This window comes from Schistocerca piceifrons, chromosome 6, assembly GCF_021461385.2.
Source record: "Schistocerca piceifrons isolate TAMUIC-IGC-003096 chromosome 6, iqSchPice1.1, whole genome shotgun sequence".
Taxonomy (NCBI): Eukaryota; Metazoa; Arthropoda; class Insecta; order Orthoptera; family Acrididae; genus Schistocerca; species Schistocerca piceifrons.
The window spans coordinates 585960113-585976017 of record NC_060143.1 but is presented as its reverse complement, the minus strand read 5'-3'; the positions used below and the strand labels follow the sequence as shown (position 1 = coordinate 585976017).

Here is a 15905-nt window from a genome sequence, read left to right as displayed (position 1 = left end):
CGCGAGGCAGTAAAGTACAGAAGGTAACTGAAACAAATATGCAATGTGTATTTCTTCCCAAAATAAAATTCTATTGTCAGTTGAGAATTAGGAAATTTGTTTCACTATAGTTTCAACAAATTAATCTGTCATCTTGGGAAGTTTAATGTTGGTATAGCAGATGTCAGCATCTTCTGCTCAAACCGGTATAGCGAAGTAAATTTGCTAATTGTGCAATTGAAGACTGTATTTTGTTCTGAAATATGTACCACATTTGTTTGGAAAAACCAGCTACGAACGAAATCACGTATTTCATTCAGAGACGTTCTACACTATACTGTAGAAGTTCTTTCTATCTTTTGTCCCGTTTCATCGAGCTACAACTACTTGACAGTAGTACATCATGCGGAAGCTGCTTTCGTCCTTAAGCTTTGCACACCAGTGTACATTTAAATGACTTGTTTCCTAACCGAAACAAGTAGATATTTTAAGTGGCGATTATTTTCACTTGTGCACGGTTAACATAAGCTTCCTTTCTCAAGTGCACAATTCTGCAACCACTGTGGATAATTACCCCATACCGTAGGAAAATGTGTGACATTGCAGTTAAATGTAATTCTGCTGTTTATTTTTTAATACCTAACAACCGATTTAGTGTACCAAAAGTAGAGAAACTGCAGCAATCAACAGTGCTGCTGGATTTCGTTTACTGATCATCATTGTGCTGCAGTAATAATTTTTGCTTACTTATGCACTGTTCTTCGCCTCACACTTTCATAGCAGCGTGCAGCCAGCAATGTCCGTAAAGTGACACAGCGTGTGTTTCAGGCACGGCAAGAAATTCCTCAGGATATCTGGAGACTAGTTCAAATGGCTCTGAGCACTATGGGACTTAACTTCTGATGTCATCAGTCCCCCAGAACTTAGAACTACTTAAACCTAACTAACCGATGGACATCACACACATTCATGCCCGAGGCAGGAATCGAACCTGCGACCGTAGCGGTCGCTCGGTTTCAGACCATTTGGAGACTGTTGCCTCAACGAACACAGCAGCGTGTTGGTGGCTGTGTGGGTCACACCTCATACCGGTGACGGTGGCGATGAGCGTCATTCCGAATGCAGTACGAGTTTTACCATTTAACACCCGTTATGTAACGGACGGGCAACGGTCCTGCCGCAGTGGATACACCGGTTTCCGTGAGATCACCGAAGTTAAGCGATGTCGGGCGTGGCCGGCACTTGGATGGGTGACCATCCAGCCGCCATGTGCTGTTGCCATTTTTCGGGGTGCACTCAGCCTCATATGCCAACTGAGGAGCTACTCGACCGAATAGTAGCGGCTTCGGTCAAGAATACCATCATAACGACCGGGAGAGCAGTGTGCCGACCACACGCCCCTCCTATCCGCATCCTCAACTGAGGATGACACGGCGGTCGGATGGTCCCGGTGGGCCACTCGTGGCCTGAAGACGGAGTGCATGTAACGGACGCCTCCACGAAGTATAATAAATACCTCACTGGTGGGTGCTTCAAGATGGAAAAAGTTACGTTCCTGTCAGAATGTGTTGTCCACAAGTTTTCGGGTGGAAGTGAGCTGGAGTGGAGCTGAGCGGAGGGCAGCGTCGCTACCTCGCAGGTGCTGCGGCTTCGTCACGTCGGTGCGCTGGAAGACGGCGCGGCCGCGCTCGCTGCCCGCTGCCGCCGCCACCACCGCCGCCAGGTCCGCCACTGCCGCCGCCCCCGCCTCCTCCGACAGGTCAGCCAGGACCACGCCCTGCAACGTCACATCCGCACCCTCAGTCGTTTGCCTCACCGCCAGACGCTCGCTAGCGAGGCGGTGTTCACCTATTTATAGCTGCAGTTTTAAATCAATCGGCGACGTGAGCGTGAAACGCAACAGTCTAATTGAAACCTATTTCAACACGTAAATTTTAACCATAAACAGTAATTTCTGACGTAGAGGTGTAGGCAAATATGTACTTGTGGAAAGTGTACGAAAAAACTAACTACAAAATAATAATTTCGCTAACTTGTACAAGTCCGTTAATTGGTAGGAACATTTTTTTATAACCTGTATCATTTGCAATATATAAATACAAGAAAACCATTGTCAACGAAATAATTTTATGCATTTGTATACATATGAAATATAATATGCTTGTGGAATGTATTATGTATTTATTCTATGGGAGCTAAGGTAATTATTGAAATGTGTCATTGGTTTTAGGATGAATATTTTAATTGTGATTTAGTGAGAAAATCATTTTAAACAATGCCGAGGATTGTTCGGGATTGTTTAGGTTATATATATATATATATATATATATATATAGCCATATTGGCATAGCCAGTCAGCACTTTGTGACTATTTGGACAGAAAGCAGGTAACTAAGATTCATTTCATTATTGTAAGTATGGTGCTACGTATTTAAGTTTTGTAAAGATGTCTTGATTTTCTTTGAAATCGTAGTAAACACTCTGTTAAGACATTACACTGGATTAAATATTCATTTAACTTTATAGTTAAATCTTACAGTAGATGTGTACGAAACCAGGACTACGGCTGCAACAGATCGTCTGCAACAATGAGTACGCGATATTATATTAAACTTATTCATACTAACGTTGTAAGTGTGACAGACAAAGAGACCCTCACACGTTTAGGTTTTACTGCGCTATACTGAGTACTGCGCAATAATATTGACCGTGTGGGTGTCGTACTGCAGGAGAATGGTTCAAATGGCTCTGAGCACTATGGGACTCAACATCTGAGGTCATCAGTCCCCTAGACCTTAGAACTACTTAAACCTAACTAACCGAAGGACATCACACACATCCATGCCCGAGGCAGGATTCGAACCTGCGGCCGTAGCGGTCTCGCGGTTCCAAACTGAAGTGCCTAGAACCTCTCGGCCACACCGGCCGGCACTGCAGGAGACTGCAGTGCCACAGAAATACGGGATATATAAAATAAAATCATCCAATTTTAAAAAATCATAACTATTATGTTATTTGAGCATGTGCGTGAACAACGTACTGTTGGAAAGAGCAAATTCTCGAGTTTACCATGGTTCTCTCTAGGTAGCAACAGTATGCGTCCACTTCAGTTCTAGTAAAATTGGTGTCAGGACAACAGAAAGTGTTTTGTGTTCTACGTTTTAGCGCAGTGCAGGTCGGTAAGAACTGTTCACCGTGACTTCCGTACCAGGTACGGTGTGGATTATCCTACAGCACAGAGCTTTAGACGATGGCATTAACAATTCCGAGAAACAGGTCGTTTGTGCAAAGGCAAACCGCCGGGCCGTCTCCGAGTGTCTGACACAGACGTCGAAGGCATCCGCCACACTTTCACACCAAGTCCGCAGAAATCCGTTGGCCATGCATCTCGACAGCTCAACATGGCCCCCGATGTGCGTGTGGTGGGTGTTGCGTCGACGTTTACGCATTAAATCACACAAAATTCAGCTACTGCAAGCTCTTCGTGAAAGTGACAAACAACAACGTGTGGAGTTTTGTATTTTCGTTGTTTGCGAGACGGGGGATGGCTCTTTCCTTCCATGCTTAGTGTTTAGTGACGAGGCAACATTCCATTTAAATTGGAGGGTGAACCGTCATAATGTGAGAGACTCTCCAAAATTTAATGTGTTTTGTGCAGTTTCAAATGTTCAAATGTGTGAATTCCTAAGCCATCGAACTGCGTAGGTCATCGGTCCCTAGACTTGTGCACTACTTGAACTAATTTAAACTAACCTATGCTAAGAACAAAACACACATCCATGCCCGAGGGAAGACTCGAACCTCCGGCGGGAGGGGCCGCGCAGTCCGTGACAAGACGCCTGAAACCGCGTGGCCTCTCCGCTTGGCGTTGTATTGTCCATTTTTCACTTTTCTTGGCCGAGAATACTGTTACAGGAAGCACATATCTCGATATAGTTGGGAACTTTCTTTTCTCACAGTTGGAGACTGATCCGAACGATTTCATTTACCAACAGGATGTGGCACCGCCACAATGGCAGTGGGAAGTGTGAGAACTTTTAAATCAAAGGATTACTGAATGATGGGTCGGCCACACTGGACGAAATGATTCAGCCTTATATTACTGGCCTCCAAGGTCACCGGACCTGACTGTACGTGTTTATTCCTTGTGGAGGTTTATAGAACACTCTGTTTATGTGCTTCCATTACCAATAACAATGAATGAACTGAGATATCGCATAACAATAGCTGCGGAAGCTGTAACACGAGAAATGCTCCCTGCAGTGTGGGAACAATTCGAATACCGCACGACATATGCCGTTCACCTCAAGGTGGTATAATGTACACCTATGAAAATGTAAGAAAAAAATTTTTTTGAGTTTCCTGGTCATCGAAAGACAAAATCATTGTATATGTTTATTAGTTTCAGAAATATAGACATGCCAAATCGGATGGTTCTTTATGCTACATACTGTGTTGATACCAGCTCAGTATATCGTGCATCACACTGTATCATGTAAGGGTGATGTATAATATACGGCACGTTCCTGCCGAGACTACGTGATTTGTGGACGTATAAACATCTGATTTAGCGACGCCGTATGAATACGAAAACATTGCGAAAGACGGGCAAGGCAATCATCTGTTGAAGTGCATTCAGAGGAGCAGCTCGATTACACATTTAATTCTTACTCGGTAATTAGCTGTGGAAACATTCGACAAAAGCGTTTTAAGTGCGGGGAAATGATACTGCAACTGCTTATTTGTTCGTTTCAGAAACTCGAATTATTTATTGTAGAAATACGAGTATCTAACAGAACTACCTACCGATTCTCTACAGTAATTTATCTACTCTTTTCAGGTTTATAGATCATTTCCAGCGTTTTGGAAAGCGAAATCCGACAAGTATATGAATCTTTTCTGAATTTATAAGGTGTAACGAGGTTTGGCAGTTAATTCAACTATTCCTAGTTCAAAATGGTTCGAATGGCTCTGAGCACTACGGGACTTAACATCTGAGGTCATCCTGACTAAAGCGCCTACAACCGCTCGGCCACCGCGGCCGCCTTATTCGTAGTTCGTATTTAAAAATCTCCGATAGTCGTCTGGTTCCGTTGCAGGTTTGCTTAGCATCTTAGTACGGTTGCAAGTAGAACGCCTTCCGAGCCAGTTTTGCCGCCTCCTCTCGCTGTTGTTTTTGCAGGTCGCGGTGAGTGCAGTCAAAGTACACGCGAGTCCCACATTGTCGAACGCCGACGTGTTCGCTATGAAAGCTGGAGTCTAACTCATGTGCCCCAGTCATAAATATTGCACAACAACACTGTGCCGTTCTTGTCCTCGACCTTCCGCGCAATGTATTGACACAACATTACTGCGCAATAAATACTGAGCGCGAGAAGAAGAACGGCGTGTCGCACACATGGCGACACACGGCACCTGCTCGCGTACCGAGTGCCACTCTCTACAACAGCCCCATTCAGGGGTGTGTGTGTGCGTGTGTGTGTGTCAGGCCACTAAAAATGCGACCGATAGTGAACATGTCCATCACAGGCTTTCTCCAGAAATCTATCTGACCAACAAATCTAAAGGGGCCCTCATGCGCTCGAAATTTATTGAGCAACACTCAGTACTGCGCAGTAACATTCACCGTCTGAGAGCGTTACTGTCGGTTGTCGCAATGTGTTGAAGAAGTCTGCAGAGCTTTAAAAATGTTGACGCTCGCTTAATGTATTGAGCAACGAATAGTATCGAGCAGGGGTAGTATTGCGCAATAAACGGTGGTTCCTGGCGAGACCGAGGCAAATTCATTTCGCTCCAACCAAATTTCCGCAAAAGCCTGGAGAAAGTAAACGATAAAATATCAGGAAGTGTCCTGGAGGATGAATGATAGAAAAAAGTAGCATACGAAGTATTCCTGACTGTTTAGGAAACGCCAGATACCCCGTTTTCTGCAGTGGCAGGGGAAACTGCAAGCAGAAATGTTTATTTTACTTATAGCAGTTTTCAGACTTGGCAAATAAGATCAGTGAGCGTACATGTCTTTCTTGTCTTGTAGCAGTTGTCACACCACAGACATCAAGATCATGTGTGCCTTCATTCAGTAATCATGGATATAACTGTTTTATATCGTTTTCAACAGTTGACGCAATAGAGAAATACACAGAAAACAAACGTACAGGATATATTACACAGATTATTTGTTTAAGTTGTAACTAAGACTGCTGAGAATGAGGCTCTGGTCCATTGAAATGTTTACCGGGAGCCTTACAAACGTATTTCATCCGTTCTGCCTAAGCTCTACTCGTGTTTTCCAGGACGAGCAATTCAATCGCAATACATACTCGAAAGAGTTCGACATTGTCTCGGTACTGACATGTTCGCAACGAAGGTAGAATTCTAACTACGGTTTCTCGCAGTCATAAGAAGGTGGCAGCACTTTCCGAAAAGCACAGTGTTTGGGCGCGAATAAAGATGCCACGTGAAAGAAAATGAAAGAAACAGAAATAATTACTTACGAGGAATAATCATGATAAATATAAGCAAGTAAGTTTAAATACCCAACTTACGTCTCGCTCTAGCTTTGTGGAAGTGTGTACAAGTCTCACGACATGTGTAAATGTACTGTATGAAATTTAACGCTACCGGACTGTATGACTACATTTTGCACTTTATCGGCTCAGTTATGTTTACACATGTGTGAATGATTTAAAATAAATGCAGTTTGTCTGGTATATCTTATTTGCTGTAAATGAGAAAATGAATAGTTTCGAAGACTATAGATCGAGTATTAAAGAATTTAATAGTGTTTGTATTGTAAGTTTACGTGGTTCTTAAGTCTGACGGATTCAGAAATTCTGGACGTGTTATTGGAGCCCGTCGATCCAAATATTTCAGACGGAAGGGAAAGATATGAAGCAGTAACCTTCAGATATACGTAATCATGTAAATGATTACATAAGAATATGTAATGAACGCTGTTTTGCAAAATTTAGTCTCTGAAATGATTGTATCTTTGGCATTTTTACATATTGTATTTTTTAGTTTCATAAATAGCCTTGGTAGAATAAATAAATAAATAGTGTATATGAAATGATTGTATCTTTGACATTTTTACATATTGTATATTTTAGTTTCATAAATAGCCTTGGTAAAATAAATAAATAGTGTATACGAGCTCTGAATTCTGTTAATTAACATTCCCAAATACAAAAGTCCTTAAAAAGCCTACAAAAGAAATAAATAAGCATTTTATACATTTTACTGTTTTAGCTTCATAGAGATCAGATTTATCACATTTGATACATTGGCTACGCTTATTTTTGCTCGACAGAGACCTGCTGTATCATGACATGACATGTAGATCATGTATTGGATGATAATTTTTTTTACTAATTATTGGCTTTTAGTGATACCGAGAAGTGAAATATTACCAATTTTCCAGTTCTTCCTCTGAAAGTTTGGTTTCATGTCTCTAGAGGTTGAGGCCGTACTAAAGTTACTCGTCCGTTAAATATGTTGCATACCCAGTACCTCATGACGATGGCTTTCTTTGCGTATACGATCAGTCTCTTACCAGATTCCTATAAAAACAGGAAGCTGTCAACCGTGTAGAAACTAAGTGAGAATATATAAAGGGCCGGGTAACCTACTAAACATTTTTGTCCTGCGTAGCTACCCTTCTGTCTATTACTTAAAAGTGAACAATATTTGGGCAAAATTGAAATTGTTGGTGTTTAGATTAGGTTTTATTTGAAAATTGTTGATTTTCAACATGAAACAGAGGAACGTTGATGTAAAAATAAAAATAAGCAGTACAAACTTATCATATAGAGCTAGGAAGCGCAATTTACTCAACAAAACGGTAAAATAAAAGAAATGCAAAACAAAGATATATCAAACATCGCTTCAGTACTTCCTCGAACTTGTATAAAACACGTTTCTGTTATTTATATAAACATCTTTCACATTTATCGATTAAACAGGGAGCTCTTTCCTCTGATCATGATGAACAACGTTCTACTGAGTACTATATATACATAATGTTTCTGCATGTAAATTGTATTTTCATCGAAAGTAATTGGTTTGGTTACACAAAGGCGCAGAAGTTACGCGATCAACTAATTTTTATCACTTATAAAATGTAATTAATTTTCTATGATGATATAAAATACACAATGGGACTCAATGACGTGCGATTCTGATTATGTGCAAAACAAACAAAAAACAAAGAGAAGTCGTCGTTCCCAATTTCTTTGTTATACATTAATTTATGTTTTCTTCCCTACCAATGCTAACAATACTACCAACAATACTACCATCTACTACGTCATTTATGTGGTATACCACAACCATCGAACCGTAGTTCTGTCAGAGCGCAACTATAATTCTAACTAATGCGTCCCGGGTATAAATATTGCGCAAAAATATTAGGTCGTTCTTGGTTCCGCACTTCCGCGCAATATAGTGACAAAGTATTATCACGCAGTACACAATGGGCATGTCAGGGCCCCCCTAAGAGACACAAGCTTTTCTGTGGTTCGTGCGTTAACAGCAGGTAAGGAGGCTGTCTACAGAGATATACTGCTTTGGGCAACAAGGGAGCCATCCGCCGGAAAAAGGCCGACGATTTTCGTCTCCAGAAGCGCGAATGCTATAAATATTTCGTCGAGTTCAGAAATTCAGAACAAGGGAGCCGTCTGCCCTCCTGGAGGACTAGTGACGTTTCAGATGCGTTGATTTCCAAATCTGTTTCTGAACTCATTAATCACTAATCCCAAGTCAATGACCAAGTTAGCTTTTCTCCGGTTTTATAAGCGAGCGTTGCACTTTACCGAATGTGCGCATGAAAATTTGGGCATTTATTCCGGTAGTTCACAGTAACGACCTTCTGAGGGTACGGCTTTTAAAGCCAGGTGCGGGCACTGCTTGTTTGTCACTCGCTCCGCCCCACAGCTCCCCCTTCACGTCGGAGTACCAACTACAGTACGGCAGTGACAGCCAATGCGCCTCTATTGAAGAACAACGCAACTCCTGCAGATGTATTTGGTTTAAATTGCTCTGAGCACTATGGAACTTAACATCTGAGGTCATCAGTCCCCTAGACTCAGAACTACTTAAATCTAACCAGCCTAAAGACATCACACACATCCATGCCCGAGGCAGGATTCGAACCTGCGATTGTAGCAGCAGCGCGGTTCCGGATTGAAGCGCTTAGAATCGCTCGGCCACAACGGCCGGCGCAGATTTATTTCACTTTAACAGAGTCAGGTTTACAATCCAGAGAAAATAAAGCATGCCACCCATGTTAATAACTAAACAGTGCTATGCAACTTGTTTAATGACACACTCACTCGTTTTATTCATTTACACTGCATTTGTGAATCGCAACATAGAAGTGTTCAAAACAAAGAGTTCTCTGCCACCAGCTACATCTCAGAAACTACCCACTTTGACGCAATAAACAAATCACGTTACAAACGTCAAGACAGTATTTATCTGGATCTTCAAAGCAGCCGCTTCGATACCACGCCTGTTGGAGGACTGGCCGCAATACTGCTGCATGTAGCTGCCTGTGGAGAAAAGGTTGCATGTGAAGGATGTCGTTATGCCGGTCGAAGTTCACAGCGACGCCCAGAAGTGGCGCTGAGCTGGTAAACCTGCTGACAAGACCGGTAAATATGCCAAATCCAGATACACGGCGGGTTGACGGTATTTTGTTCCACTTAGTAGTATCGTCAGTACAGAAAGTGCAGTATCTTCTTCTCCGTTCTCTTCATGCACTGGCAAGCTTTTGTGGCTTGGAAATGTGGCTTGTTCTGCTGTCATGTACGATTTTAGAAAATATTTCCTGTCACCACATGGGTAAAGTTTCCTACTTGACTTTTCCAGAATGAGGCGATCACTAGAAGATTGTCCGCATGAAATGAACTCCGATTGACTCGCGGCCCAAACGTCCCGGTCGACTCTTTTAAAACTACAAACAGAGGTGACATCACGTGTCCTTCTGCAGACAGCGTTGGCATCACGACTATTCTGCACGGGTCTGTCGTGTTCCTGATGGACTGCACCACTGTGTCGACCGACGCCTTTCGTCCCTTTTTTGGCAGGAGATCGCCCGGACGTGGTTTCTCGATTAAAACCGCTCTGATCCATATTGCGCACTTTCTGTCTCCCGACCATTCCTATAATAGCTCTGTTGATAGTCAGAAACTCTTCATATGTAGTAAATATATGTGCCTCATTACCGAGATTTTTAGCTATAACAACATGGATTATACTTTGCGAAATATTTTGTTTCTTCTTGAAAGCGACAACCACCCAGCAGATGCTTTAAACGTTTCTAGTCCCTCTTCCACTGTGGCCTGAAAGTTCCGCTGCTATATGTTAACATCGTGGATCGACATCTTTTTCCTAAATGCATTGCGAAATTTATCTAGTAATAGTCTTGACCTGAAAAACATTTTGTTGATGCGATTCCTGGTTTTCAAGGTACCTTCTCCAGACGTACAGATCTCTTTTTTTGTTACAATAATGCAAAGATCCTCTTGCCAGTCCTGCTCGCGCTATTCGTCCACGAGACTCAGAGGGCCATAGACAAGGGTTCCCAGGTAGATGACGCGTTTCTTGACTTCCCAAGGCGTTCGATACAGTTCCCCACAGTCGTTTAATGAACAAAGTAAGAGCATATGGACTATCAGACCAATTGTGTGATTGGATTGAAGAGTTCCTAGATAACAGAACGCAGCATGTCATTCTCAATGGAGAGAAGTCGTCCGAAGTAAGAGTGATTTCAGGTGTGCCGCAGGGGAGTGTCATAGGACCGTTGCTATTCACAATATACATAAATGACCTTGTGGATGACATTGGAAGTTCACGGAGGCTTTTTGCGGATGATGCTGTGATGTATCGAGAGGTTGTAACAATGGAAAATTGTACTGAAATGCAAGAGGATCTGCAGCGAATTGACGCATGGTGCAGGGAATGGCAACTGAATCTCAATGTAGACAAGTGTAATGTACTGCGAATACGTAGAAAGAAAGATCCCTTATAATTTAGCTACAATATAGCAGGTCAGCAACTGGAAGCAGTTAATTCCATAAATTATCTGGGAGTACGCATTAGGAGTGATTTAAAATGGAATGATCATATAAAGTTGATCGTCGGTAAAGCAGATGTCAGACTGAGATTCATTGGAAGAATCCTAAGGAAATGCAATCCGAAAACAAAGGAAGTAGGTTACAGTACGCTTCTTCGCCCACTGCTTGAATACTGCTGACCGGTGTGGGATCCGTACCAGATAGGGTTGATAGAAGAGATAGAGAAGATCCAATGGAGAGCAGCGCGCTTCGTTACAGGATCATTTAGTAATCGCGAAAGCGTTACGGAGATGATAGATAAACTCCAGTGGAAGACTCTGCAGGAGAGACGCTCAGTAGCTCGGTACAGGCTTTCGTTGAAGTTTCGAGAACATACCTTCACCGAGGAGTCAAGCAGTGTATTGCTCCCTCCTACGTATATCTCGCTAAGAGACCATGAGGATAAAATCAGAGAGATTAGAGTCCACACAGAGGCATACCGACAATCCTTCTTTCCAAGAACAATACGAGACTGGAATAGAAGGGAGAAGCGATAGAGGTATTCAAGGTACCCTCCGCCACACACCGTCAGGTGGCTTGCGGAGTATGGATGTAGATGTAGATGTAGAAAGGAGTCAGATTCGCCTTCTTTCCTGTTTCCTGAAAAGCGACAGCTCGTTTCATACACTGTTCTGTTACCCTCAGGGGCAAAGCCATATGAGACGATATTAGATCTTATAATCATGGTTCATCATCATTTACTTCTTCTTTTTCTCAACTCTGTCCCGCTGTGCCAACGGCGCTGTTCCACGAATGTGACTGTGGCAAAACGGCAGCTTCATCAACGTTATCGTCCTCCTCTAGCAAATAAGCAGCGGACGTCAGCCCGCTACTTTGTTCTGTATGTAGCACATCTTCCTTCCTCAAATTGTGTATTATTTCTAGAATGAAACTGAAAGGTATAAATAATAACACAAAAGAAGTCTCATAATTTTTCGTTTACCTTTTATAAAGGATAGTCGAGTAGCCACACGTAATTACGCTTACCGGTCAAGTCTTTCACAAGCTGTCGCTCTCCGATGTTTAAACGTTGCAACTTGGCCGTCATTCCGCGCTGTTCCTGGAGGTTCCGCGGTATCGCTAGTGGGCTCGCCTCTTAACCACTCCACTTCACGCTCGAGCATTACGCGGGCGCAGTGGGGTGGAACGAGCGATACGGGCGCATGTCTAAAAGCTTCACCTTCGAGAGGTCGTAACTGCGTGCGACCAGTACAGTGGCAGAAACATTCGGCCGGGATTCGTTGCCGTGGTTGTACCTGGCACCAGAGCTTTTTTCTCTTTGAAGTACGAGGTGGGGCTGGTGATGTTTCCTTATTAGTGCCGTTCCGTCCCTGTGGAGGCGTACCGCCGCATTGCCTACACACAGGGGAGGGCTGCAGCGACTAGGGCGGCAGCGGACAGAGGGGTCTTGTAGTGGGACGCGAAACTGAAGCGTCACCCATCCACCAGTGTCAGCCCAGTTTGCAGGTGAATATAAGTTTAATTTACCGTTTTGTTTATGTATTTTGGAATATCTGTAATGGTTGTGAATTAGCTAAAGTTTTGTATTTATTTTTATGTTTCATGTACGGAGAGGGCGGCGCAACGAACGGATACAGCATCTTCACTGCCGGGACCAGAGAGAAAATTGCTGGCCACTATACGGCGCGGGTCGACAGCCAAAGAGCAACAGAAGTTCCTGAAACCGAGTTGTTGCGTCGTGCTTCTAAAAACTGAAAAAATAAGAATTTGTAATGTTTCTACAACAATGACGTCATAGAAAGTTAAATCATGTTGTAAATCTTCAGTCCTATCTTGTCAAGGCTCATGTTCACGTCTATATGTAGTATATATGAAGATAATAAACTAGTGTATACTACAAAAGATTAACAACGTGTCCCGAGAATTTATTTATGAAGAATTATATTAAGGAAGAAGTATTACTGATTTATTTGACAAGATTATTAATTTTTGATAACGTTCATCGCGAGTTTGAGTCTTAAAAGTTTATTCAATGTGGTTTTAATATTTATTAAAGCAGATAACTTCCATTAATATAATTTCAGAGAAGAAACAAACGACATCCAAATTGAAAAAAGTTTACGCAAGCCAATTGTACTGAGTGACGTAATTCTGCGCGTACGACTCAAATGATGATGATGTTTTAATTATAGTTTCGTTCAAGAACCATTCAGAGACAACTTTAAAAAGAATTTAAATAATTTTGAAGTGTTTTGTAAATGATGTAGGTGACGAAGTTTGCACATGGTCATATGTCAAAAGAAAATGATTTATACAAGACTTACGTCGTTACACTACAATCTTCCGTCAACGTTCACAAAACCCATGCACCTCCGTCAGCACAAAACACACACACACATTTTTCTCTGTCTTAGTCACATTCCTATGTTTTAATGCCATAAAAAAAATCAAAGATCCAACCAATATCTAGTTGCACCTCTGTACTGTACCGTAAGTCTGACCGCTGGCACGCAGACAAAGGTTGGGTCTTTGTGTCAAAAGAAACAAACGCTTTAAAGAAAGCAAAAACTGTCTGTATTGTTTACCACAGTACCTGAAGATTTGTCCTACATCAGTACAGAATACTCGTCGCTCAGTTTGTTGACACTACAAGTGTAAATTACTGGTTACGGTACATTCGGCGCTAAAACACACCTGAGGTTCAATCATTGTACCTATTTGGTGCAAGTTACAGGAGGCCCTCAAATTAAATGCAAAAATGTTGTTTCTACATCTCAGACACAAATACACAGCCACTTATCACGTCCATAACATCCTAGACAAAGACGCTTAATGCGCCGTATGACCTAAACTGCATATTATCGTAATACACAACTAAAACTACAAATAGCACAAAGTACGACATTTTAGATTCGTAAAGAGATCAACATGGTGACTTCTCTGTTTGCTTCTGTTAATCAGTAACAGAAGAGGATCTGCAATGTCACAAATCATCAGTGTATCATCACACAAACTCACAAACACTGTGGACTCCTACAGATATTCCACTGGAATTTGCATACATGACTTTAAGTTTACAATTTTTGTGAACTAATTCCTGTTAAATGTAGTTATTTTGAAGGTTTTAAACTCTGCAAATGGCTTTTCTGTTCTCAGACACACAATGCCAAAATTACGACATGAGTAGTGGGATAAGGGCAGCACCAACCCAAATTAAAACAGTTGATCAAATTACCCCTCTCCATCACCCAAGTGTACCCCCAACACATGGAGACTATCCAGATGGAGGAGAAGAAGGTTAGTTTAGTGAACTTCATTGCTTTTGGTTGGGAAACTGAAGTTAAGATCAATCCTAATTACATAATTAATCATGAAGATTGGTCCTATTTCACAACTATATGCATTTCATTACGCAAGAAGCACCTGAAATCGCAATACAGCTCAAAAATTCATGATGCCATACAACTGGTGTTATCCTGTTGGGAAAAACTTTCATAATACCAGTCGAAAGTAGTGGCAGACACACTCAAACTCTATCCTCCACCTACAAGCTGGCGGGGAAAAAGGCTGGGGAGAAAGATACTATATATTTTGGTGGATATTGTGTTGAACTGATGAGAGGTTGATGTTGGACAAAGAGGAGTTTAACAAGTGTATTACCTGTAAGCATACAGCTGAGGACTGTTTCTATCGCTGTTTGACGTCAAAGTTCGCCACAGACGCCGTCCCTTGAATTCTTTGACAATCACACTGCAGCTCAGGTAATCGAAATTCAGGAAATCCAATATGTGCTGCCAGAACTTATGGAAAATGCTTCACTGTTCTAATTATACATTAAACTTGTGAAAAAAAAACAGCACTTGTAATCAACGGGTCATAACGCAACACATGTACTGAGGACTGGGGAAAATCGTCGTCCCAAAAGATTGCACCAGGAGACAGTGGCAGCAGTTGAACGTGTGTTCTCCTCAATATGCGGTCACGAATTAGTCAGCTTAGAGCCTCTCTTAACCCCCTCACCGCTCCCTCTCCCTCCCTCTCCTCACTGTAGACAGAATACAGGCCTTCTCAAAATGCCAGCTCCTACTGCTTCTGCACACTGCACTGCCTATCCTCGCCACAGCTTCCCGCTGCATCTGGGGGCAAATTTTTCAGTCCAGTGCGTCCCCAGTGAGCACATGGCTGCGAGGTCCGGGTGGCCACTCTGCACTGACGGTGGCGGCGTACACATTAGGCTGCAACGCCGGTGGGCTACAACACAACAAAGCGAGATAAATGACAGTCACTCCAAGGGCAACTTGTTTGTCTAACATGTAGCCACGCCAAACCGCCCCTTGTGTCATCCCCAATGTGACGAAGTACACACACCTCCCATAAGCAAGCATCTATTAAAAATGTCTTGTGAAATGCAACGCTCTTAATATTCTAACGCCGGATATATTTGTCCAACATCAGACATACAACCACCCTGCAAGTTTCCTACCCTAATCACTACAGCAATAAACTTTAAAATGATAAAACTACTTCCTCCTACACTATTCTGGTGTCCTAGGAAGTGACCAAGCTATTCCTCACTACGATTGCATCATCGCTGTATATTCGCCGATCTAGCTGCTTCTAAACCAACTAGAATGAAGTTGGGGGACTGCTCTTTTGTTTCTTAGGAAACTGATTCATTTTATATTTGTTAATCATCTTGTGGTGCAGTTCTTCTTCTTGTATCCTTGCTTGCTAAGAAACAACAACATGTAATGGCAGCGGAAATTCCGCCTATGTTTTAAGTAAACAAAAAAAGAGCAGTGCCAAGCGACCATAGATTAAGAAGTAAGCCTATTTACTTCGCAAACGACA

The 15905-nt window shown here is 42.3% G+C and overlaps 1 protein-coding gene across 1 annotated transcript in view; it reads right to left on the bottom strand.

Annotated features, from left to right (window-relative positions):
* LOC124803474 (15-hydroxyprostaglandin dehydrogenase [NAD(+)]-like) overlaps nt 1-15905 on the bottom strand; it is a 148912-nt gene that overhangs the window by 95673 nt on the left and 37334 nt on the right. The window contains exon 2 of the mRNA XM_047264666.1: nt 1712-1756. Coding sequence (XP_047120622.1) covers nt 1712-1756 — 45 coding nt within the window. The remainder of the gene's footprint in view (nt 1-1711; nt 1757-15905) is intronic.